The sequence below is a fragment of the Engystomops pustulosus genome, chromosome 10 (assembly GCF_040894005.1).
Source record: "Engystomops pustulosus chromosome 10, aEngPut4.maternal, whole genome shotgun sequence".
NCBI lineage: Eukaryota > Metazoa > Chordata > Amphibia > Anura > Leptodactylidae > Engystomops > Engystomops pustulosus.
Genome location: NC_092420.1, coordinates 47,305,025 through 47,332,715, shown reverse-complemented (window position 1 = coordinate 47,332,715; position 27,691 = coordinate 47,305,025). Strand labels below are relative to the sequence as shown.

Sequence of the window (27,691 nt, the reverse complement as noted above, 5' to 3'; positions counted from 1 at the left end):
CAAAATATAATGCAAAGTAAATGGTGCAGAGTAAAAAATCCCAAAAATGTAATTTTAGTGCCTAATATATTGTGTTCGACCCATGCCACTTTAGACAAAAATCATTCTGCGGGTTATTCCGGGTATGGAAATACCCCATTTGTGTGGCAATAGTCTACAGGCTGGGGACACGACAGGGCTCGGAAGAGAATGGCATTTGGAGCACAGACATTTAAATTTTTTTTGGCATCATAAAACATTTATAGATGCCCTTAGGAATCATAACAGTAGAGAAACCCCTGAGAACTGACCCTAAAAAATCTCCAGGGTATGGCAATACCCCATACGTGGCGATACGTGGCACACGGCAGAGCTCAGCAGGGAAGGTACAGCATGATGTTTGAGAGCTGTGTGAGAGTGCATCGGGGTACAATTGTATATCCAGGGACGTGTGGTAAATCCGGAAAAACTCCTTCATGCATAACCTTGGTTTGTTGGGGCACGTATCACACTGCTATATAGATTCCCTCCTTATGCACAGCCTGCACCTCTTCTGTGTCCTTCCCTTGCTGGCAGTTTGGGGAACTTCTCCTGGAAAGTGCATCTTCACGCCATACCTTGCCCTCTTATTGGGCAGGTACTGGCGGAACTGAAGTCTCCCTTTGAAATGTACCAGGGACTCGTCTACTGATTTGTGCCTCTTTGGACTATACACTTCCATAAATCGGGCATTCAGATAGTCTATGAGCCGGACCTTATACGATCTATCATAACTGGGGTCATCTCTTGGTGGGCACTATCGCCAAACTGGAAAAACCTATTGATGGTTACAAAGCGCATACTACTAATCGCCATGCGGAACATCGGGGTGTGCTCCAATAGTCCCTGATAGCGGGCTTTTTGACGAGTCCCATAAGAAGTACTATGGCCCAATACTTCTACATCTCTGCTGCACAAACAGGGGTCCACCTGTGGGGTTGCGCATAAAAAGAAGTGGGATTTTGGACAATATATTGTGCAGTGTAGATTTTGGTCTGGGACACCATCAGACCAATTAGGTCCTCACTAAAAAAAAAAAATTTAAATAGACCACTGAGCCCTGCCGTGTCTCTGCATATCACAGGACTGGCCTTAATGCCCTGAGGGGCATAATTACTGAGCGTCACCCATGCAGAACAACACAGAACAATGCCTACTCCACTAAACCTACTCCACTACACTACACCTACTCCACAACACTACACAATGCCAGCTCCTCCACGCAACGCCTGGAGTCCGTTTGTGGGGGATAGTGCGGTTGTGGGGGATAGGGAAAACATACAACTGAGAGGGGGGTAATTGTGTGTTTTGGGGTACAGTAAAGGAACAGATCACTAGCACAACTCTCTCTAACACCTCCAACACCAAAATGTCAATGTTAAAGAGCTTTGGTCTAGTAAGATCAGCCCCCCAGCCTCACAGATCGCTGTCATTGGCCAATCTGAATCGATTGGCCAATGGCGGCGATCAACGTCACAGATTGGTCCTGTGATGCCATTGGTGGGGTGTCGGCTAGAAATGTCGACACCTCCCACCGCAGTGTCACCCTCTCTCACGACAGGGTGACGTCCGAAATGCAAGTAGCGCTCACGTCTGATATATCGGACGCTGAGCGTTTAGTCACTGCGCTAAGAGGTTAACGGGTTTGCGCTCGGATTGTGTCGTACGAGATCAGATTGTGGCGCAGCTGCGCTAGCTTTCATGAGACAGAGATCAGGAGCGTGCAGTCGGCCAATCCGACTGATTCGGACTGAGTGCAGGATTTAAGATTCAAATTGTGTCGCAAGACATTGCACTTACATACACCTTGAAGAAGAGGAGGTTGAACTTTGGTGGACCTGAGCGACGCATGCAGGGTATCGGGCGCACAATCTTAGTGAATCGCAGATGGTTGAACTCCAGCGGATGAGTAAGTAAATGAGCCCCATTGTCTCCATATTCAGTTTATATAAATAACAACAATATATACTGTACACACTGATAATGTCGTTGTATATTGAAATAGTGATGCTGTATGGTCATTACCAATACTGCTAATATAAAAAATCCTAAATTATTCTTGAGATACCTTGTTCAGGAAATGATTGAGGCAAGGCGGGAATGCCAACCACTGGAATGCCATGCATTGTAGGGACATTTCATACTATATTCATTCATATGTTTGGTTTCTGAACTGTTAATTTCCATTTTACAGATCTGTGAGACAAGACTGGATGAAATATTTTCAACATGGGGAGAAGTTACTATGTGGATGAAGCAGTGGAAAAGTATTTCACAAATATTATACAACAGAGCAAATCTTATGTGACAGGACTCCTTATAGGATATGTAAGTTCGACTACTGATTTAGTGCACACTGCACACTGGAGCCTTTTCAAGCCTTTTTGTCTGATATATTAGAAGGTCCCTCATATTTACCTGTACTATTGATTCATGCAAAGCTTGATGAAAGTCCCCAGAGGGTGTAATGAGCTCATGATCAGCAATCTGCATGTATCCTTATTGGAGATTGTTATTCTTTCCTTTAATGTAAAAATTGCTTATTGTTATAGCATTTATATGGTATGTTCTACCTGTTTCTTTGTAGAGCTCAATGCAAAGGGATTACGTTGTTCTTGCTGTTCAAACTCCACAAAAAGAAGATCAAGGTGATTCCCCTACAAAAAAAGCTTGTCTCTCCAAACTGGATGAAATTGATGAGGAATGGGTTTCTATCCACGCTAGTCAGGTACATTCAGTGGATTGATTGTAATGAATTATACGTATGTATGTTGTTATGTATTATTCAGGATCAGATCTTTTTCTGTGGGTTCAATCATATTCGATCAGACAAACCATCCAATAGATTTTTTCATGTTTTCAGATTGATGCATGATTGCATCGGTTTATACCAGTTAGTACCAGTCAAAGGGGGGATTTTATCATGGCCAAGTGGGGTGGGGATGCCCAGTATTTCTCTCTGCCACCAATTGCATGAAAAAGAATTCATAACATATATGTTTATATAGCTGAATTTACAACATGAGGAAACCACTATATATTTTTAGGTAAATCGGATGCTTCCCGGTGGTCTTTTGGTTATTGGTGTATTCCTTATAACATCTCCAGAACTTTTAAAAGACTCTCAAAATGCTTTACGGAAGGTAAGTTGATTATCATTTCACCTTGCTATACATGGTTTTAAATTTCTTGGTAAACTCCACATACTTTATACCTCGGGAAATAAAAGAATGGTCGAATGTTACATTTCAGTTCTGAGTTTCAGTTGTAAGTACTGTATATGTTGGGGCCCTCCGTCTGCCATTATATGCCTATGACAAGTTCAGCATTTACGCCGGGAGCTTTCCTGTTGTACACACTGAACATGTCTAAAAAGCAAGGTGTGAACACAGCGTTATTTTGCAATGGATGCCTTCCATCTTTTATATCTTGAGTGCGTTGCAGACTTTCTGCTTAGCCCATTCATTTGCACCAGAAAACTGAAATTTTAAAGAGAGCAGAGAGCCCCTACCCGATAATTCCGTACTACCAAATCTACGATCAAAATTGAGCATGATATATATCAAAGGCACTTACTATTAGATCCAGTAAGTGACACAGGACTGTTTATAATCTTTTTATATTTGTTATCCATCTCTTCTGTCAAATTAGTATAATTTAAAAAAATGATTTTAGAAGGAAGGAGGCCATGGATGAATATAAGAAGATTAACACAGTTAAGTGCCCCTGGTTTATCATGCTTAATTTGTCTTTAGAATAGTCAATTGTCATTAGAAACTTTATCAGCTGCTTGTGTTAGTACATGAGGTAGCGCTGATTTACTTCTACTGCTAAAAGCAGGAAGAAAGGCACAAGGAAAAATGACAACAGATTTCTTTTAATTGCATGACAAAGTTTACTATTATCTTCTGCAGTATTGATGTATGCACTGTGGCCTTAAAGTTTAGTGAAACTTTAAAGGGAACCTGCCACCACTGTCAAGTTCTGCAAAAATATGGCAAAAAAAGATAGTGGACACAGCTCACCGAATGTAGACAGCAGCATGAACCCAGGCAGCCTGCAGAGAAATGAGAGACAACGCACGGAGCAGAAGGCTATGAGTTGCTTCAGGTGAAAGATCCAAGGTTTCAAAAAAGAAAAAAGGGTTACTGCAGCAGGTAAGTATAAAAGCATTGACGCTTATTCCATAATGAAGTATAAAAACATGAAAGAAGTGGGAAAAAGTTGACGCCTTTCGGACGGGCTGCCGTCCTTTGTTATAACCATATACAAAAAGAGTTAACCACATGTTTATACAAAGATCCAGGAAATGACTTGGTAGTTGAAAAAAGAGGAAAAAGAATGGAGAAGGGGAGGGGGAGAAGAAAGTACCACAATGCAGGAAAATACAAAAATACAATGTATATTGTCATGAAAATATGAAACATTAATAAAGATATAATAAATCTGTTTTTAAATTCATGTCATGATCCAAAACACCTCATGAGATAAAGGGAGTTTCCTCCAATCTCTGCCTCTGGTCGGACAATTAACTCTTTCTATGCCTTGCACAGACATGGAGTGAAAGGAGGCAGAGTGAGTGTCTCTGAAGTGTTTTGACACACTAGAAATTTTATTTTTTGATAGGGAATTAGGATCAACGTTGGCCCCCTGAATGTGTTCCATTATTCTTTTTTTAAGTTTACGTGTGGTACTGCCAATATGTTGAACTTTGCAAATGTTACAAGTGATGAGATAGACTACGTATGTAGTATTGCAATTAAAATATCCCTTTATGGGATATTCAGATTGATTCGATATAGAACAAAAAGATGTGCCAGACTGCATATATTTGCAAGTGACACACCTGATGTTGCCACACGGGTAGTTGCCCTTGTGCTGCAGCCAGGTGTGGATAGGGGTATCATGGGTTGAGAAGACGTTAGGTGATAATTTATTGCCTAAGGCAGTGATGGGCAACCTTATGAGCTTGGTGTGTCAAAATTCGCCAAAAAACCAAGCATAACTTGGGTGGTGTGTCACCTTGACAAAAAAAACATAAATTTTGTGATATTTATAGTTTAAATAACAAATATGTATAATTATTTAACTTCTAGGGTACTATCTATTTATTACAATGTGCTGGACAATCTCTCAGCCTCCCGGCTACTGCACCTGGCCGTGTAGGAGCAGAGGATGAAACTTAACTCTCCGGCGGCCTCGTGTCACTGAAAATGGCTATGCGTGTCAGCACTGACACGCGTGTCATAGGTTGGCCATCACTGGCCTAAGGTATTGGCGCGTTTAGCCACTAATTTGCAGTCATGCTGTAAAATTTGAGCTGTGATGGCATCTTGTTTAAGAATGAGCGAACGATCACGAATGGTAGATTTCATTTTATCAAAATGTATACTGTATGTAGTACTAAACACCACTGGTTTGTAGGTGGCTTGGAATCTCGTGTCTATTCGATGAACCTCTGTATTATAGGTATCCGAAGTGCTGCACGAACGTTTAGCACGGACATACTCGCCTATTGGAAGATTGTTAACTGTGTGTTTGCTGTGACCGAAGAACAGTCAGATCTCATGTCACTACCGACATCACCCATCAACTCTTTTGGATCCATTAATTTTTCCTCATCCAATGAATTTTTTGATCATTATACAGGCAGTCCCCGGGTTACATACAAGATAGGGTCTGTAGGTTTGTTCTTTAGTTGAGTTTGTATGTAAGTCGAAACTGTATATTTTATCATTGTAACCAATCATTTGGTCTCTGTGACAATTGGATTTTAAAAATGTTGGGTTGTCATAAGAATCAATATTAACACTAAAGCTTCATTACAGACGCCTGAGACAGCAGATTATTGTAGCCTAGGACTTAAAGGGGTATTCTTGTCTGGGCATTCACAGTCAGTTTGATAAATCTGCCATATATAAACATTTCTTCAATTGGATGTTATTAAAAAAAAATGTTCCTGTGTGAAGATAATTGCTCATATAATGTAGTCATATGGTCCCTTAGAAACGAGATATCTTCCTCGGATACGGCCACCTCTGCCTGAGAGATTGCACAAATAAACAAAAAGGTTTTGTATATGAAATGTCCGCGAGTAACTGCATGTCCCACAGCCGTCCTGTGGTAATGATTGCTGAATCCAGGAGGTCAGGCAGGACTCTATAGCATGTCTGGCCACCGCTGCCAGAGTGAGACGTGGTCGTATCCGAGGAAGATATCTCGTTTCTAAGGGACCATATGACTACATTTATGAGAAATTATCTTCACACAGGAACATTTTTTTTAATAAAATCCAATTGAAGAAATGTTTATATATATAGCAGATTAGTGAAACTGAATGTGAGTGCCCAGACGAGAATACCCCTTCAAGTACAATAACTTATCCATATCCAGAGGTCCGTTTGTAACTATAGGTCGTATGTAAGTCGAGTGTTCTTAAGTAGGGGACTGCCTGTACTACATTACAACTAGCATCTTTACAAACTGAAGATTGGACTCTGAGGAACCAATTCTACAAATGTCAATAAATCTAACTCTCAAATTTATCCCATCAGCGCTCGTACCATATTTATGGATAATTTCCAAACAGCAGTCATCAATGACCTCATTCAGTTAGCCAGCAGCCAAGAAGACTTACCTTTTTCTCCAATCTATCTGTAGGGAAATTCCGGGCTTTAAGAAATCTCCAAAAAAAAGCAATATTATGTATCACTATAGTGATTTTAGATAAATTGTTATATGCCAGAGAAATCCATTGTCTCCTTTCAGATAGCAATACTTATCGCATTTTGTTATCAAACCCTGTTCACACCTTCAAACATACCTTGGCTCAGGTTGTCAAAGAAGGAGTCTCTTTGGGAATTTTTACCGAAGCGGATGTCAAACACCTAATACCTGATTTTCATCTTACCCCCATTATGTACGCTCTCCCCAAAATTCACAAACAAACGTTTCCTCCTCCTTTTCGCCCTATAATATCGGGCATTGGCTCATTGACTGAAAACCTTGGTAACTGGCTGGACGCCCTACTCCAACCATTAGTTTGCCGAATACCCGTATACATCCAAGACAGCAAACAACTTCTAAGTACTTTTTATAATTTTTCATGGACTAAGAATAACAGTTGGGTCTCTTAGATGTGTCCTCTCTGTATACTTGCATCCCCCATGATTTGGCACTCCAATCGGTTATACATCACCTACGCAAATACAGTAATTATGACAATGTTTTGTGTGAATACATAATTTCTGTACATTACACACCTTCCAATAGGCGAGTATGTCCGTGCTAAACGTTCGTGCAGCACATCGGATACATATAATACAGAGGTTCATCGAATAGACACGAGGCTCCAAGCCAGGGGGTATAAAAATTCCACACTCAATAGGGCTAAATCCATCGTCTCATGCAAACCTCGTGAAGAGTATCTCTTTAAAGAGAACCCGTCATGCAAAATAACCCCCCTAAACTAAATATATTTTCATAAACTGCCATTAGAGAGCATTGCCTCTATCCCTTCATTGTCCCTCTATGTGCCTGTAAACCTAAGCAATGAGGTCCTAAAGCTGTATGCAAATGACCTGTGAAATGTCCAATGAAGCATTAGCATATTCAAGCTGTCCACTCTATTCATGAGTGGGAGGCACAGCCACACCCCCAGTGCTTGACTGACAGCCTGTATAATGATGTGAGGCTGTATAATGATGTGCTTCCTGGTGCTGGTGGCCAGCCCCCTGCAGCCTGTGTGTGCATGTGTGTGTGTATAGGAGAGATACAGCAGCTCCAGGCAGCCATGTTACAGCAGAACATGTCAGATTCATGTGTAGCTGATGTCTATGTCCCACACATGTGTATTAGGAGGATGCAGCATGTCAGCAGATACAGACACTAACTGTGCTTTACTATACATTACACACAGACATGAGCAGGGGGAGGAGAGGGGAGGGGTAACAGGGGTGACATCACTGCCTCTTACCATGTGACCAGCCTCATTTATATGATAAAGAATAGATGATTTTACAATGAATAATGTATGAAATAACTAGATGAAGGCTGGGATGGGATCCTTGTGAGCTGCTCCAACAGGTAGAGGTGACAGGACAAGTGGCAGAGACCTGATGACAGGTGTCCTTTAATACTTATGCCTCCGACATTTCCAATACTGACACCACCTACAAACCAGTGGTGTTTAGTACTACATACAGTATACATTTTGATAAAATCTATCATTCGTGATTGTTTGCCCATTCTTAAACAAGATGCCATCACAGCTCAAATTTTACAGCATGACTGCAAATTTGTGGCTAAACGCAACAATACCTTAGGCCATAAATTATCACCTAACGTCTTCTCAACCCGTGATAACCCTATTCACACCTGGCTGCAGCACAAGGGCAACTACCCGTGTGGCAACAACAGGTGTGTCACTTGCAAATATATGCAGTCTGGCACATCTTTTTGGTCTACATCTAATCAATCTGAACATCCACTAAAGACGTATTTTAATTGCAATACTACATACGCAGTCTATCTCATCACTTGTAACATTTGCAAAGTTCAACATATTGGCAGTACCACACGTAAACTTAAAAAGAGAATAATGGAACACATTCAGGGGGCCAACGTTGATTCTAATTCCCTTATAAAAAAAATAACATTTCTAGTGTGTCAAAACACTTCAGAGACACTCACTCTGCCTCCTTTCACTCCGTGTCTGTGCAAGGCATAGAAAGAGTTAATTATCCGACCAGAGGCAGAGATTGGAGAAGACTCCTTTTATCTCGTGAGGTGTTTTGGATCATGACATGAATTTAAAAACAGATATAATAAATCTTTATTAATGTTGTATATTTTCCTTTCTCTTTTCTTTTTCCTCTTTTTTTCAACAACTACGTCATTTCCTGTATCTTTGTATACACATGTAGTTAATTCATTTTGTATATGGTTACGACTAAGGACGGCAGCCGTCCGAAACGCGTCAACTTTTTTCTACTTGTGTACACTTCTTTCATTTTTTTATACTTCATTATGGAATAAACATCAATGTTTTTATACTTACCTGCTGGAGCAACCCTTTTTTCTTTTTTGGAACCTTGGATCTGTTAAGTTCTGCCCTTGTTCACACAACCTCAGATTCTAATTACTAATAAAAGTCACAGAGTGAGCTCAGAAGAAAGATCACACCAAGGAGAGTATGGTATAATATCTCAATCTCTGTCGACACCTGATGCTATGCAAGGCTAGGCAGATGTTTGTATTCTTTATTTGTGTCACAAAGTATTATACAGGGAGGACCTGGGCTTGGTTACTTAGGGATAAAGAAGTAATGTCCATAGTCCATTGGTTGGAAAATTATTACACGGGCATTGGAGACACAAAAGTTCTGTTTTCCTGAAGTGGGTATAGTATCGTAAATCCCTCTTGTCACAAGGGTAAACATTGCAGATATTGCATTCCTTTGATGGAGAGGAGTGGACTTCGATTAGCTTCAGCCATAGTCAAACGTCTTTATAGTATTCTCAGCATTCAGCAAGCATATGAAAAATAAAAACATTTTCATTCAACATAAAACAGTACTTCACACCACAATTGCACATATACAGCTAGTGACAGGTTCTTATAGAGTCCTATTAACTAATTGACACCCTTCTTTTCGCTAAATATTGTTTCCTTCACGTCCCCATAAATCGACTTTATCTTATATTATCTGGAATCAAAGGGGGTGTGTCCTGCTCAGCTGGACCCTCCCATCTACTACTCCCCATGCCTTATGACTGCTTACTATTCAGCAGTTCATGTCATTTGACCAGGGTGATGTCATCAAAGGTCTTGTACCATTGCTAATATTGGGAGGCTAAAGGACCTGAGATGATGTCACTCTGGTCACATGACACAAGGCAAAATATCAGTCAATGTCTGTCAAATTTGGGGGAGGTTCATTGGCAGTCCAGGAGAGAGAAGAGTCAAAGCCAGGAGACATGAGTCAGGAAAGCTCATTTACATTTCAGAAAAACTACTGTAATTAAGGTACAGTTACTCGCTGGCAGCTAATTTTAGGTGATATGAGGAGTAACCCTTTATCAGCAGGCATTGTTAGTCGGGGGTAAAATTCTGGTGACAGGTCTTCTTTAAGTAAACTTAGCTGCTCAGTTATGACCCTGGGTGCAGGGATGAGAAAAGGACATTCTTAGGCAAGGAGTGTTTGACTTCAGCTCTTAACTGTTTGGGGAGATTCATCACTGCTTCTACACTAGTGTCTGGCATACAAGCAGTGAAAGAATCTCAAATTCTTGATCAGTGCAATAATTTGCAGTTCCAACAGCGACTACTTCACGCTATGTGGGTGTAGAGGGGCAGACCCTTATTTGCAGGTCGGGCCTGGAATAGTTTTGCGCGGTGGCACCACCGCCCCGGGGGGATACCACTGTCATAAATCTCATAAACATGATAAATCTCCCCCTTTGCCTTCATGACTGAATAAAACATAAACTATGAACTGACATGTAATTATCTTCCACAAGTAAAGTAAAGAAATCATTACAGGTTCCCTCTAAATTTTCATTGTATTTACTGCTTGGAGAACACAAGGAATGTAAAGGCTTTTGGCAATAGACTCTATTCTAAAACATACTTAGGAAGCAGTTAAAATCCACCAACTTTTCTGTAAGTTCTTTGACGAGTAGGTTTGGACCGATACCAGAATTTTAAGTGTGATACAATACCCATAGAACAGTGATGGCAAACCTTTTAGAGACCGAGTGCCCAAACTACAACATAGACCCGCTTATTTATCGCAAAGTGCCAACACAGAAATTTAATTTGTGATTTATACTCCCTTCTCTGTCAGAGTTTTCATTGATACCAGCACCTGAGGACACCAATAAAGCAGCAAATAGTCCCAGGTAGCACTGTCACTTTAATATACCTCTGTGCACAGCAAGTCCTGGGCTGTCTGGGACTGCAGGAATATACCTGGAGTCATCTCTGGTGATGGCCTGAGTGCCCACAGAAAGGGCTCTGAGTGCCACCTCTGGCACCAGTGCCATAGGTTAGCCATCACTGCCATAGAAGTATCACGATACTCGATACTGATACGTTAATTCACTTTGTTGCAAGGTGGTTACAATTACAATATTTACATCTTCAGTTTCTTAGTAGCTGCCTTACGTCTGTATTGGGTTGAGCATATAGTAAAGCTTGTTCCTTTGCCTAGATATTCTTATACTTTAACCTATAGGTAAAGATACAGGCAATTGGGTTAATGATACGATAATTTGAAGAAAAGAAAAAAGTATTATCTGAATGTTTAGGGTTCCGTCATGGGAAAATCATTGCAAAGTCTGGGGGCAGGGATCAGCCTAATCACATATGCATTTCCATAGAAACACATAGGATCAATAACCAGTGTTTTGGGAGGAGAGCTTTAGTGTTTTATAGGGTCTGTAGGTTTGTTCTTAAGTTGAATTTGTATGTAAGTCGGAACTGTATATTTTATAATTGTAACCCCAACCAAATTTTTTTTGGGTCTCTGTGACAATTAGATTTTAAAAATTATGGGTTCTCATGAGAACCAGGATTAACAATAAATCTTAATTACAGACACATTTAATAAGGTTATAGCTGTTTTTTGTAGCCTAGGACTAAAGTACAGTAAAATGCCAACACCCAGAGGTCCATGGTAATATATATATAAAATAGTATACAAAATCTTATAATTTGGGGCTAAGTTAGATGGTCGTTTTTGATGTCCGTATGGTTGTTTTTTTTTTTTTTCTTCTCGGATGGTTTTCATTGGGCCTGTTCACATGTCCGTTTTTTTCACGGATGTATAGATAGTGAGAAAAAAATTGCAGTATGCATCATTTTGTCTCCCATGCACCACGTACATCCATAGAAGTCAATTGATCCACTAAAAAATGAACGGCACGTGCATGACATCCATATGCAGTATGTTTTTGCTCAAATGTTGCTAGGCAACCTTGAGGCCTTATGTTTGGGGAAGCCCTGGGAGATACCATATATGGACAGATGGTAATATTCCCCTGATGTCTCCTCTGAGGAATCCCCATATGGACAAATAATAGGAGTCTGTAGAAGAGTAGATGTCATTCAGCATCAAAAACGACAGAAACCGTTTTGACTTTAAAAGTATCATCGAGGTATCTATACGTTGTGCAACCCTATTGACAAGTAGTTTCTGTAGTTTTTTTTAAACTCATGTACACTAACAAATATCAGATATGAACTATAGCAATTTGAAATTAAGGCACTTTCTAACTCATAACATTTATTCTCTATCCTGTGGACCACAGGGGGTTTGACAATGCGGACCAGCAGCAATCATGAGTGGGTTAGGAAGAATCCCTGGGTGTCCGGTGTGAATGGAGAAGGGCTGGGCATCCACTTCCCTATGATTACAGGAAGTGCTGCCCCAGATAGGTTGTCTTGGGTATAGGAGATATTTCTTTTTAGTGCAATATAGAAGATAAATTAATAGTGCTTGTTACATGTCTCATTCTATCTTTATTTATTTCTAGCTCATCTTTGCTGTAGATAAGTCTTCGAAAAAGAACAGATTGTGGAGTCTAGATGAAAATGATGTCGCTGACAGAGTAGCAGTGCACATTTGTTCAGCATCCAAAAAGTAAGTTCGTTCTGTCGTACCTAGACACCTATTGTCATATTAATGATAATAATCTCATGTTTCACATGAGACATTTCACAAGGACATTTCCTCCTCTGTCTAAGGGTGCTAGTAGTTTAGTAAATACAAAGAAACAGTTCTGTCAGCCCACCTGGGACGCAGTGGATTAGTGGAGAAGTGAACTCTAGCTCGGATATCGCCCGCTTCACAGGAGGCACTTAATCAAGGAAAGGGAGGAGGAACTCCGGCTCAAAAGTAAACTTCAATCCAGGTGTGTAAAATCGAAGAGACTTTTATTGAAGATATACAAATAACATGATAAAACGGATTGGCATGGGTAGCGGGAAGGGTCCCTGGAACGCCTACGCGTTTCGGATAAACAGAGTTTATGCCAATCCGTTTTGTCATGTTATTTGTATATCTTCAATAAAAGTCTCTTCGATTTTACCTACCTGGATTGAAGTTTACTTTTGAGCCTGAGTTCCTCCTCCCTTTCCTTGCTAGCAGTTTAGTGGGATAAGTCCTTTCTAATGACATTGATAGTTATAAATATTCCAAGAAATTAGACAGCACAAGTATATTCTGCATTTTTGCGACAAGTTATAGAAATTCATAACCACGAGTTGTCTGGTAATATGAACCTTGCATATTATATAAATTCAGTATATTGCAGCCTTATTTTCTGTTTACAATTATGGATACACCTTAAGAATTAATAAATATAACACATGATGCAAGGATTCACGTCCACTGCACTGTGCTTGGTTCATTTCCACGGATCAAGCACATTTGTGTGCTGTTGACCTATGCTCTAAGTTTAATCACGGAAATCTCACAGCACTCTGTGGTTCAGAATTTGGTTGTGCCAATATAGGGTCTCAACCACATTCTAGACAAACTATGAATAAGGCACTCAACCAGTATTAATTATTGTCATAATCCAAAATTTTCATATGAGCTTTCAGTCTGTGTTGACCTTCATTAAATACAGATTGTAGGTGAATGAAGGTATAATGTGGAAAGGAGCTCTATAGAAAAGGGTCCCCCAGGTAAATTTACGAGGTATATGTAAGTAAGGTGATTCATACTTTTTGCTTAAAGTTTATTATACACTGAAGAAAACTTCTGGAGTAGAGACCAAATATATATCTGTAGGTCTCTATTCATACTGTACTTCTGAATGCTTCTTTAACAGAATAGTGTGCTATTCCAAACATGTACCATATACAGTAAAATACAGTATGCTGTGTGGTATACAATATGCTTACATTAGAGGCCTATTATGGGAGAATGAACTACAAGCTTAATTTTCCTCCTCATTCCCCTTCTTTGAACTCTTTCCCTTAAAATAATTTCATGAGATTTTACATATGTATATGAATTAAAGGGTTAGGGTAAATTCAGATGGCGGCCGCATATAAGTCGCCATAGACGGTAATGTTGGTCCGGCGGCAGTAGCATGCTCCATCTTTCCCTGTGTGTGTGGCCGTGGGACACTTTTCTCTATGTCGGGGGGGAGGGGTCACCTCCTCTCCAGCGCACAGCGGGATCCCCGCCGGCTGCGGAAATGAACCCTAAAACTGATAATAACTTACATTCTGATGTTTGATGTGTTATCTTTAAGGAATACCTGCAGAACCTTCGATGCCACAGATCCAAAGGTAAGTTTTACACCAAACTGATGAAATTGTGTATGATGGGATAAGGGTAACACAATGTCTCGAATCTTCGGTACTTTTTCTATACAATTCCCCTGCAAACGGTTCAATACCAGGATTCCCATGGCAGCAATACTAAAAAAAAAGTACTGTGCTGTATGCGGCTGACAGGAAGTAGCTGGGACTGCAGGACTTTACCCGCTCTGTGCCGGCTCACTCTCTTGCTGACCCTCTACTTCATGTGGGGAAGGTGACTGTCCTTTCCTCACTCTCTGCGACTCATTACACGGGGATGGGAAATGGCGCAGCCCCGAGCAGGGATCCCAGAGCTGCCCGCATTGCTATAGTTAACCCCTTCTGCAGAACAGAGCTGCCCGCATTGCTTTAGTTAACCCCTTCTGTAGGACAGAGCTGCCTGCATTTCTATAGTTAACCCCTTCTGCATGACAGAGCTGCCCGCATTGCTATAGTTAACCCCTTCTGCAGGACAGAGCTGCCAGCATTGCTATAGTTAACCCCTTCTGTAGGACAGAGCTGCCCACATTGCTATAGTTAACCCCTTCTGCAGGACAGAGCTGCCAGCATTTCTATAGTTAACCCCATCGGCAGGACAGAGCTGCCAGCATTGCTATAGTTAACCCCTTCTGCAGGACAGAGCTGCCCGCATTGCTATAGTTAACCCCTTCTGCAGGACAGAGCTGCCCGCATTGCTATAGTTAACCCCTTCTGCAGGACAGAGCTGCCCGCATTGCTATAGTTAACCCCTTCTGCAGGACAGAGCTGCCAGCATTGCTATAGTTAACCCCTTCTGCATCATTCCTAAAATATTACATTTTTAAAATGTGATTAGCTCAATGGTGGCATAAAGTTAGCGGTTGTCTGCTTTAACCCCTTCCCGCCGCAGCCCTTTTTCGTTTTTACGTTTTCATTTTTCACTCCCCACCTTCAAAAATCTATAACTTTTTTATTTCTCAATGTACAGAGCTGTGTGGCTTGTTTTCTGGGTAATAAATTGTTCTTCATAGTGACGGTATTTAATATTCATGCTGTGTACAGGGGTCCCCTACTTAAGGACACCCGACTTACAGACGACCCCTAGTTAAAGAAGGACCCCTCAGCCCCCTATGACCTCTGGTGAAGCTCTTTGGATGCTTTACTATAGTCCTAGATTGCAATAATCAGCTGTAAGGTGTCTGAATTGAAGCTTTATTGACAATCCTTGGCCACATTTCAGCAAAGAAATTTGAAAATCCAATTGACACTGTGGGGAAAAAAAGGATTCCAAATGCAGTTAAATTGGTGAAAAACCGCATTTGATCCATTTTCTTGTGGGCTTGTATTTTACAGATTTCACTTTACGCCCCAAATGACATGTCTAGTTTATTATTTGGGTCGATACGATTACAGGGATACTAAATTTGTATAGGTTTTATGTTTTCATACATTTGCAAAAATTAAAATCTCCTATTTTGCCATCTTCTGGCGCTAATAACTTTTTCAACTTTTTTTGGTTTACGGAGCTGTGGGTGGTGTAATTTTTTGCGACTTTTGATGTTTTCAGTGATACCATTTTTAGTACTGTACAACCTTTTGATCGATTTTTATAGAATTTTTTTTATATTTCTAAAAATGTTTTCGTTACGGGGTTAAACGCAGTGAACAAACATTATTATATTTGATAGATCGGACAATTTCGGACACAGCGTTACCTAATGTGTTTATGAATTTTACTGTTTATTCATATTTATATCAGTATTTTTTTTTTTTTCTTTGGAAGACGCCGGCAACTTTGCCGGCTGTGATCCTCGGGTTAACGCTGGTAAGCCTTCATTGCAATATGCAGCAAAGACTTTCTGGCATTGGAGAGGGCTCAGCCTGTGAGCCCTCTCCGTGCACCCGCACCCAACGTGTGACATACTATTAAGCAAATAATGAATATGATTTGTGTAATGAAAAGGTATACAATTTTCTAATATATTTTCTCGATCAGTTCCTCACAGTTTCCTAGATCTCTGCTTGCTGTCATTCTATAAAAAGTTTCTTTGTTTACTTCCAATGGATAGAAATCTGCCTATGGACATGTGATGGACATGTGATGGACATGCAGGTGTACGAGCCATTCACTAAGAGTCTCGGCCTCTTAGTGAATATGGGCACAAACTCCACCAGTTCCGATCTGTAGACATTGCCAATTTTCCAGTGGAGACTGTAGTAAATTTGACGGGCTAGGCGTTCACGTCTTCCGCCCAGCCCTGCTCCCTGTGATGGGGAGAGGGAGGTTTATATGGTTTCTCTGCCAGAAAACTGGCGGAGAAGCAATAGTAAATCCAGGCCACTGTGTTTTGAAACGCACTTAAAGTAGAAGGGAGGAGCTTTTCCCAATAGAGATGTGTTTATACCTAAAACACTTGTGATCAGGAATAAGCAACATGTGTTCTGCATTGTTTCCTGCCAAAAAATGAGTGCCTTGTTCCCAATCACAAGCACTTTCTCAATTCCTCCCTGCAGCGCCTGAATTGCATTTAAAAATGTGTGTGTGAATGCAGCCTTAAAAAGTTAGATGCTGCAACCAGCTTTTTCAGTATTTTTATAAACATTTTGAATTCAGTTAATGCTTTTTTCTTTTTGTGAAAAGTATCCTATCGATATTAAGTATCTTGATACTTTTCCACATAGCATATCACACTCAAAACTTTGGTAACCGTGCAACCGTATATGGGATTATATCCTTGGAAAATGCATCTGTGACATGCAACAGGCTGGCTGCACCTACTCTTCCCAACTAACCCTGCTGAGCATATCCTTTGATCTCTCCTACCTTTGTCAGGTGGACAAGTTGCATATAACTACTCTCGCACTGGATTAAAACTTGACCTCTGCCCCACCATGTAGTTCAAAAAGACTATGAATGGTTGTGTCACATATACTTGTTTAATATTCAACAACTTTTTATGCAGAGGTGCAATATTGATGATATTGGTAGAGGTGTGGTAGCGGAGTGGTAGCACCTTTCCCACTCAAGCTGATCTGTTGTACTTGTTTCCCTTCTGGAGCACCTGTGGATTCAGCAAACAGACTGGAAGAATCTTACTAGCTGTGCACATGTAGTCTACCTGTCAAGTAGGATCAGATACTCACATTATATTTCTACATCATGTCTGTAACAACCTAAGAAGAACCAGCGCACTTGGCAATCTCTGTCAGCTCCATAAAGATGAACAGGGCAGTCCGACCATGCACGACCAGTTGGGGAGCGACGAGGGGTTTAGACTTCGATACATCGGACCCCTGTTCTGGTAATCTGTGGGAGTCCCATCACTGAGACTCCCACCAATCGTCACGGTAGGAAATATCCTGTGGATAGCGCCTAACTTGTATGGCGAGTATTTTATTGGGGGTTTTAAAGGGAACCTGTCACCAGAAATGTAATTTTTAGCTGGTGATGGCTTCCAAAAGCATTTGTTATGCTGATTATGCCTGTGTAAGCATTCTGAATCACTCCAGTAGCTTATAATAATTTATTGTACATTACCTGGTCCTCTTCTTGTGTCATCACAAGAAGAGGACCAGGTAAAATATACCAGGTATACCAGATAAAATAGACCAGGTAAACATATAGGTTGCTGTAGATGCCCTCCTCCTGGACTCATGTCCAGGAGGAGGGCATCTACAGCAACCTATATTTTTCTGCCTGTGTCTTCCTCTCCTCCCCACCATCCCCCTCCTTTCCCTGCCTGCTCAATGCACATGACAAGAAGTAGGGAGGGGGGGTGAGGAGCCTCACACAGGCTGCAGCTCCCCCCCCCCTCCGGGACTTGCCACACTCAGCTGGCATTAATCCAGGTTAGTGTAAAATAAACTATTAAAGTAATAAATACTAATAAAGTATTATAAATTCCTAAAATGATACACAATGCTGACAGGCTTTTTTTTCAAATCAGCGTAGCATAGTATTGGTGATACCCATATAGTGCTATGTCTGGTCCATCAGCCATGCTTGAAATTGGCCATAAACACAAATGGCTTGGTGTAGAGGGGATCTCAGCAAATTGATACGGATAACAATGGCATTGTTTATCTGAAACCACTCCAAACTTTTCTTACTCAGTGATACTACAGTGACTCTCTAATTTTAGAGTACAGCAAAGCCAGCAGATTGGAAATATCAAAGTACACCTTCATCTTGGCTCACAATTGACTGTAATGTCCAAGTAGACCTGACCATTCCATTATCTTCATGTGCAACGTATCAAGAAAAACAGAAAAGTACAAGGGTGAGTGTCTTATCTTTCCCTTTTATAGATTATTTGGAGATATGAGTCGTTTTGTCTCTGAAATATATATTTTTACAGCAAGGACTGGCACAGTGGGCAGAAGAGCTAAACAACGCAGTCATATTTTTTAATGGACAAGTGAAAGACAGTGATGGTGACCTAAAGGAAGAACAAGTAAGATGCTGAAATCTGCTGAATATATTGCATGTATTGTGTATCATTTAATCCGCAGACATGAAATGAATGGGAGCTTCAGTAACCTGGTCTGACCATTACGCTGAGAATATTGTCTGCCTCCTGTTCCATCAGCTACTAGAACTTTTACCCTAAGTGATCAGATATGGAGCCTGTTTTCAGTATTTTTTGATATATAGATAAAAAAAATTAGTGTGTACATTTCTTACCATACTCAGTATGCTTCTTTTTTTATATCTAAATCACATGTGCAAAGGATTCATCATATTTTATAAGGTACGATAGTTCTAATGTGATTTGCATTTCCTTTTTTTTCAGAAAAAATCCAGACCAGCGGCACATTCTAGTAATCAGATCATTTCTGCAAATATTCTCTTAAATTCAGTAAGTAACTTGCTAAACTATGTAGCATTTTCTATTTTGTACTATTAACATTTGTAGTTACAAGTTTAAGGACCTTTCAGATGGATTTTGGACACTAAACCAACTACAGGTTTTTATGCGGTACATAGGCTCTGAAGGTTGCGTATTTATTAGAATTACTATATTTTTCAGCCTATAAGACACACTTTTTAGCAAGAAAAAAATTTTGCTAAAAACTGCCTGCATCTTATAGTCCGAAGGTAAGGAGGACCCAGCACTGCCAGACTCTCCTGACCGCTGTAATGGAGACACGCTGACATAGTGATTCACACAATCTCCCAGAGAGCAGAGCCTCCAGGGGTAGAGCAGAGAAGTTAAAAGAGTTTGCCCAAGAAAGAAAATTTGCAAAATTTCAACCCCCTGTAGTGATGTTTACACAATAAAGATAATTTTTAACCCCTAACTTTACAATTTTACTCAGTTTTATAGCTTTTTTTGCTCCTATAACTCGGTGATGGTCAGTATAAAATTCCAGAGTGTGGACGGGGACTCTTTAAGCAGAAACTTTGGGGCACATTTACTTACCCAGTCCCTGCGCGATCCCCAAGGTGCTCTCTCCGACAAGGATGAAGTCTTCCGCGATTTACTAAGATCGTGCACCTGATAACCTGCATGTGTCGCTTCCCCGGCCAGGTCCGCCGGAGTTCACCTACTTCTTCCTGGTGTATGTGAGTGCATTGTCTCGCAACACAATTTAAATTTTAAATCCAGCGCTCAGTGCAAATCAGTCGAGTTGTCCGACGACAACGTCCCGATTTGTGTCGCATGAAAGTCGACGCGATTGCGCCACAATCCGATTGCTTGCGCCATAAACCCCTGCTAAATGCGGCGCAAAACGGAAACAGTCGAGAAACCCGACGGAAATGCGGTCCGCTGACCCTTAGTAAGTGTGCCCTATTATGATTCCTCTGTTCTGTGTGACATGCTGTGTGCTGACAATGTGGCTAGATTATCAGGGTCCAGGTTTATGTGCAGTTTAATTTAGCTTCTGAACATTCATTCTGAACACTAGTTTCTGACACATAGGGTGAGATTTATCAGAAGCGTCTGAGAGCAGAACTGTTTCAGTTGGCCATAGCAATCAATCAGAGCTCTGCTTTCATTTTCCCACAGCTGTTTTTAAAATTAAAGCTGAGCTCTGATTGGTTTCCATGGGCAACTAGAACAGTTTTACCTCAGATAAATCTCCCCCATAGAAAGAGATGATGAGATCCATGAGATCTATATAACAAGCAATTACATTACCAGCTCTGCTACATCTCAGCCATAACGTACAGTATCAGCTCTCAACAGGGATAAATCTCCCCCATAGATACAGGCACCATGACTAGTAATATTGTTAAATTTGTTATCAATGGCCTCCTTCCTTGTTGTTAGAAGAGCTGCTCCGTTATGCTGCTACACAGGCTGTTACACTGCAGCATTTCCCCCCTCCTCCTGCGTATGGGATTACATCAAGCTGAGGAGGTAAGTGACAAGGGAGGAGGGGGAGACATGCTCCTTCATAGAATAACAGCCTGTGAAGCTACACAGGGGCTCTTGTAATTATAAAAAGTTGAATTTTAAAGGATGGAGACCATGAATAACAACTATAAGAAGATTAGCATAGTGACAGTGCCCGGATCTATGAGTAAGTGCCCCTTGTTTATCATTTTGATGGTAGATTTCCTTTAATGGTCATGTGCCCCATGATGTCCACTAACTTGTTGTATGAAACAGTTCTAAGCATATAAATGACCATAAATTTCTTTCCTGTTACTGCCACACTCATTCACATCACGTCTTTTACCCCATAAAGTAGTCCACGACTGTTGGTGTGTGCTGGGGATGATATGGCATACAGGAATACTGATAACTCAGGATAACAAAGTGACTATGACCATAAACATACATCTTTAGCAAAAATGGCCACATCATTGTGGTATGTTCATCTGTCATAATTGCCTGAGCTTCTTCACTGGACCAAAGGGGCAAGTGTATTACTAGTGTATTTGGTTAGAAAAACAGATATCCACTTCAATGGGATAAATATATTGGAAAGCTTCCGCAAAGGTAAAAAGTAACTTAGTTAATTTTTGCAGTTTGTATAGTTTTTACGTTTTTCTTTTTCTTATATTTCTTATTTGTCCTTACTGCAGAATCCCTTTAACCGTTCCACTGCACTGGTTGAAGTTTGCAAGTCTTCTCTAAGTATTCAAGGAGTTGTAAAATGTAGAGGATATGTGAGCAGCAACAAACCAAAAGTTAAAGATGCTGAGCAGGTAAGATGTGCTTTCCCCTGCGTCTTTCTTTAGCTTTGAAATGTATGATTTATGTGAACACCAGTTCATGAGCTGATGAAGTTTGAGTTAAAAGGAGTCTATCATCAGTTTTGACCATCCAGTGGTAGACAGTGTTATTTAGCAGCTCTGGAGAGCAGAGTACATATGTTGTTATTTACAGCAGAAATGTGAAAATGCATTTTAATTCCAGGAATGTAGCTGAATTTTTATTCAAATTGACCTATTTTTTCAGATTTAGAAATCCAAAAAACTGAAAATATATTTTACACCAGTTAAGAATTAAGTTGGTCACACTCATGCCTGCTACATACATACACTAATCCCAATACATCTAATCAATTACATACACTCAGCCCTGCTAAATGCATTCACTTCAACACAGTTCTGCTACATCCATTTACACACACAGCTCTGCTACAAATACTTTCACACACGCCCAACACTGCTATACACACAGCAACACAGCCAGCACTGCTTTACACACACACAGCAACACATAGCTATGCTATATACACAAACACAGCAACACACCGGGATGAAGCCCTCTTGTGCTGTTTCCAGAGCTTCCATAGAAGTGAATGGGAGGTTCCTCTACAGTGTAGCTGAACTGCATTAACTGAGAATGGCCAAAGGGGATGGAATCAATTTATTCTACCTAGACCCTGGGTAAAGGATTATTTTGTGTAATCTGCTGCTAGTCACTTTATTATACATGTATAGCCAAACAATTTGACTGAGCCCCACACTTTTTGCTCTGTACTGCTTATTTACTGTATAGCATAGTTGCATTATCAGTACAGGCAGTGAATAAGTTGTATTTGTATGTAAGTCGAAACTCTATATTTTATAATTGTAGATCCAGACAAAAAAAATGTTGGCCCCAGTGATAATTGGAGTTTAAACATTTTTTGCTGTAATGGGACCAAGGATTATCACTAAACTTCATTACAGACACCTTACAGCTGTTCATTGCAGTCTGGGACTATAGTAAAACATTTAAAAAGCTTCACCAGAGATAAGAGGGGTCTGTCTGTAACTATGGGTTGTCTGTAAGTCGGGTGTCCTTAAGCAGGGGACCGTCTGTACACTGTACTGTGCTGCCATCTTGTGGGTACAGGTAGAAACAACATCCTTTTAATCAGTATTCTCTCTTTGTATTAAAGGCTTTAAAAAGAGATCTCCTTAATTCTCTATCAGATCGCTGTGAAATTCTGTTTGAAGATATCATCCTAAACGGATCCCAACATGGTAAGTATTTAACACTGATGCACTCAGACGTGTAATAATGAAAAGTGGAGGAGCTTCTCTAAAGGTCTGTAGAAAATGAAAGTAATGTTAGACAGCTCCTTCACCACTTCTTTGCACTAGTTTTGATTTATCCAGCATTTATCTTGCATGCTATTACTATGTCCCATTTTGTGTTCTATTACATCCTCAAAATCTTTATCTTATCAGAGTCCCAGAAGGCGCTTTGTCCTCTTCCTCAGCGAGTATTTATTCCCATCCCTGGCTCAAGTATAACGTTATGTGACTATGTGTTTGGAGATGAAACAGAAGAAGACTTACATAATCGGTTTCTTGAGATGTTGGATCAAGAAGTGGATTATAAGACATTTATGTTTGTGGAGGAGAAGAACAGCCAGGACACTTATGGTATGTAATTAACAAGTATTTTGTCCAGTTTCTTGCAGTTATCAAAATGTAATGCAAATCTTCCTATTTACTTTTATTTTCACATTTAGAGTCTTTAACCGGCTAAGGACCAGGCCCATTCTTGTTTTTTCATTTCCATTTTTCACTCCCCACCTTCAAAAATCTATAACTTTTTTATTTTTACATGTAAAGAGATATGTGATGGCTTGTTTTCTACGTAACAAATTGCACTTCATAGTGATGATATTGAATATTCCATGACATGTACTGGGAAGCAGGAAAAAAATTCAAAATGCAGTGAAAATGGTGAAAATATACATTTGCACCGTTTTCTTGTGGGCTTGGATTTTACGGGTTTCACTGTGTGCCCCAAATGACATGTTATACTTTATTCTTTGGGTCGATACAATTACGGGGATACCAAATTTGATACATTTTCATACATAAATTTACAAAATTAAAACCTTCTGTACAAACATTTTTTTTATTTTGCCATATTCTGGCACCAATAACTTTTTCATACTTTGTTATACAGAGCTGTGGGTGGTGTCATTTATTGCAACTTTTGATGATGTTTTCAATGATATCATTTTTAGGACTGTACAACCTTTTGATCCCTTTTTATCGATTTTTTTTAATATTTTTCAAAATGGCAAAAAAGTGCTATTTTAGAGTTATAAGTTATATTTTGATTGGGCATTTTCAGACGTGTCGATACCTAATGTGTTTATGATTTTTACTGTTTATTTATATAGTTCTAGAAAAAGGGGGGTGATTTGAATTTTTAGTTTTTTTTATTTTAACCCTTGGTTATCTGATTGAAACTATCATATACTGCCATACCACAGTATGGCAGTATATGGGGATTTTCCTCCTCATTCATCACAATGTGCTGAATATATTGCTGCAATATGCAGTGAAGACCTCCTGGTTATGGAGAGGGCTCAGCCCATGAGCCCACTCCATACACCGAGACCTGTCGCGCACCGTGAATACATGGCGGCCAGTCGGGAACCAGTTAAAACCAATATATCTTTCAGTCTATCTGTTCTCTCCTAGATTCCTCTTTCACAGGGTGAATCCAGTTTCAAAGCCGTCTATCCGTCTATCCGTATTTTTCGGACTATAAGACGCACCCCAGATTTAGGCTTCCAAAAAAGGAAAAATATATTTTACACCAATTAAAATATCCCTGTTGGTTGCGCTAAAGCACAGCACACACAGGCATACATTTACACAGACAGCTCTGCATCATCCATCCAGATACACACACAGCACTGCATCATCCATCCAGATACACACTCAGCTCTAAAACAGCGATCCAGATACTCACTAAGCTCTGCATCATCCACCCAGACACACTCATCTCTGCATTATCAACCCAGCTACACACTCAGCTCTGCATCATCCACCCAGATACACACTCAGCACTGCATCATCCATCCAGATACACACTCATCTCTGCATCATCCATCCAGATACACACTCTGCTCGGCATCATCCATCCAGATACATACTCAGCTCAGCTATACACACAGAAATCCCCCTTCCCCCCACACCCACATACATACATACACTCAGAGGTCGCACTAAGATTTTTACAGAAGGGTAATAATACTCCTCCTCCTATTTTTGGGGAGTATTTTTAGCCGAGGAGGAGTATTAAATTTTTTGTAATACAAATATAAAACTCCTAGCTGTTTATAATGTTAACAGATGCTATTTATACATGAAAATCATCTTCATCGCACACCACTACACACAGCACGCTCAATACACAGACACAGAACAGCACGCTCACTAAACACACACAGAACAGCACGCTCACTACACACACACACACAGAACAACACAGAACAGCACGCTCACTACACACACACACACAGAACAACACAGAACAGCACGCTCACTACACACACACACACACAGAACAACACGCTCACTACACACACACACACAGAACAACACAGAACAGCACGCTCACTACACACACACACACAGAACAACACAGAACAGCACGCTCACTACACACACACACACAGAACAGCACAGCATGCTCACTACACACACACACAGAACAGCACAGCACGCTCACTACACACACGCACAGAACAGCACAGCACGCTCACTACACACACGCACAGAACAGCACGCTCACCACACACACAAACACACACATACACACAGAACAGCACGCTCACCACACACACACACAGAACAGCACGCTCACCACACACACAGAACAGCACCACACACAGAACAGCACCACACAAAGAACAACACCACACACACACAGAACAGCACGCTCACCACACACACACACAGAACAGCACGCTCACCACACACACACACACACACACACACAGAACAGCACGCTCACCACACACACACACACACACACACACACAGAACAGCACGCTCACCACACACACACACACACACATACACATACACACACACACAGAGAACAGCACGCTCACCACACACACATACACACACACAGAACAGCACGTTCACTACAAACACACACACACAGAACAGCACGCTCACTACAAACACACACACACAGAACAGCACGCTCACCACACACACACACAGAACAGCACGCTCACCACACACACACACAGAACAGCACGCTCACCACACACACACACACACACACACACACACAGAACAGCACGCTCACCACACACACACAGAACAGCACGCTCACCACACACACACAGGACAGTACGCTCACCTCTGCATCATCCATCCAGATACATACTCAGCTCAGCTATACACACAGAACCCCCCCCCACACACACACACAAACACCCACATACATACATACATACATACATACATACACTCAGAGGTCGCACTAAGATTTTTACAGAAGGGTAATAATACTCCTCCTCCTATTTTTGGGGAGTATTTTTAGCCGAGGAGTATTAAATTTTTTGTAATACAAATATAAAACTCCTAGCTGTTTATAATGTTAACAGACGCTATTTATACATGAAAATCATCTTCATCGCACACCACTACACACAGCACGCTCACTACACACACACAGCACAGCACGCTCACTACACACACACACAGAACAGCACAGCATGCTCACTACACATACACACAGAACAGCACAGCACGCTCACTACACACACACACACGAACAGCACAGCATGCTCACTACACACACACACAGAACAGCATGTTCACCACACATACACACAGAACAGCACGCTCACCACACACACACACACACACACAGAACAGCACGCTCACCACACACACAAAGAACAGCACGCTCACCACACACACAACAGCACGCTCCCCACACACAGAACAGCACCACACACAGAACAGCACCACACACACACAGAACAGCACGCTCACCACATACACACACACACACACACACACAGAACAGCACGCTCACCACACGCACACGCGCACACACACACACACAGAACAGCACGCTCACCACACACACACACACCAGCACACACACCAGCACACACACACACACACACACCAGCACACACACACACACACACACACAGAACAGCACACACACACACACACACACACACACACACACGAACAGCACACACACACACAGAACAACACACACACACACACACACACACACAGAACAGCACACACACACACACACACACAGAACAGCACACACACACAGAACAGCACACACACACACACACACACACACACACACAGAACAGCACACACACACAGAACAGCACACACACACACACACACACACACAGAACAGCACACACAGAACAACACACACAGAACAACACACACACAGAACAGCACACACACACACACACACAGAACAGCACACACACACACACACAGAACAGCACACACACACACACACACAGAACAGCACACACACACACACACACACACACACACACAGAACAGCACACACACACACACACACAGAACAGCACACACACACACACACACACACAGAACAACACACACACACACACACACACACACACACACAGAACAGCACGCTCACCACACACACACACAGAACAGCACGCTCACCACACACACACACACACACACACACAGAACAGCACGCTCACCACACACACACACAGAACAGCACGCTCACCACACACACACACACACACACACACAGAACAGCACGCTCACCACACACACACACACACACACACACAGAACAGCACGCTCACCACACACACACACACACACACACACAGAACAGCACGCTCACCACACACACACACACACACACACACAGAACAGCACACACACACACACACACACACACACAGAACAGCACACACACACACACACACACACAGAACAGCACACACACACAGAACAGCACACACACACACACACACACAGAACAGCACACACACAGAACAGCACGCACGCACACACACGCACACACACACACACACACACACACACACACACACACACACACACACACACACACACACACACACACACACACACACACACACACACACACACACACAGAACAGCACA

The 27,691-nt window shown here is 41.2% G+C and overlaps 1 protein-coding gene across 3 annotated transcripts in view; it reads left to right on the top strand.

Annotated features, from left to right (window-relative positions):
- Window positions 1-27,691, top strand: part of ODR4 (odr-4 GPCR localization factor homolog) — a 76,391-nt gene that overhangs the window by 2,922 nt on the left and 45,778 nt on the right. For 2 of the 3 annotated variants that reach the window (XM_072126735.1, XM_072126734.1), the window contains exons 2-12: window positions 2,213-2,346; window positions 2,606-2,746; window positions 3,066-3,161; window positions 12,555-12,661; window positions 14,286-14,322; window positions 18,456-18,593; window positions 18,672-18,767; window positions 19,107-19,172; window positions 21,350-21,472; window positions 22,657-22,741; window positions 22,949-23,146. In XM_072126735.1, the coding sequence (XP_071982836.1) occupies window positions 2,248-2,346; window positions 2,606-2,746; window positions 3,066-3,161; window positions 12,555-12,661; window positions 14,286-14,322; window positions 18,456-18,593; window positions 18,672-18,767; window positions 19,107-19,172; window positions 21,350-21,472; window positions 22,657-22,741; window positions 22,949-23,146 (1,186 nt within the window). In that variant the 5' untranslated portion in view covers window positions 2,213-2,247. Of the gene's footprint in view, window positions 1-2,212; window positions 2,347-2,605; window positions 2,747-3,065; window positions 3,162-12,554; window positions 12,662-14,285; window positions 14,323-18,455; window positions 18,594-18,671; window positions 18,768-19,106; window positions 19,173-21,349; window positions 21,473-22,656; window positions 22,742-22,948; window positions 23,147-27,691 lie in introns of those variants that run through there. The other variant, XM_072126736.1, reaches the window with a different exon arrangement.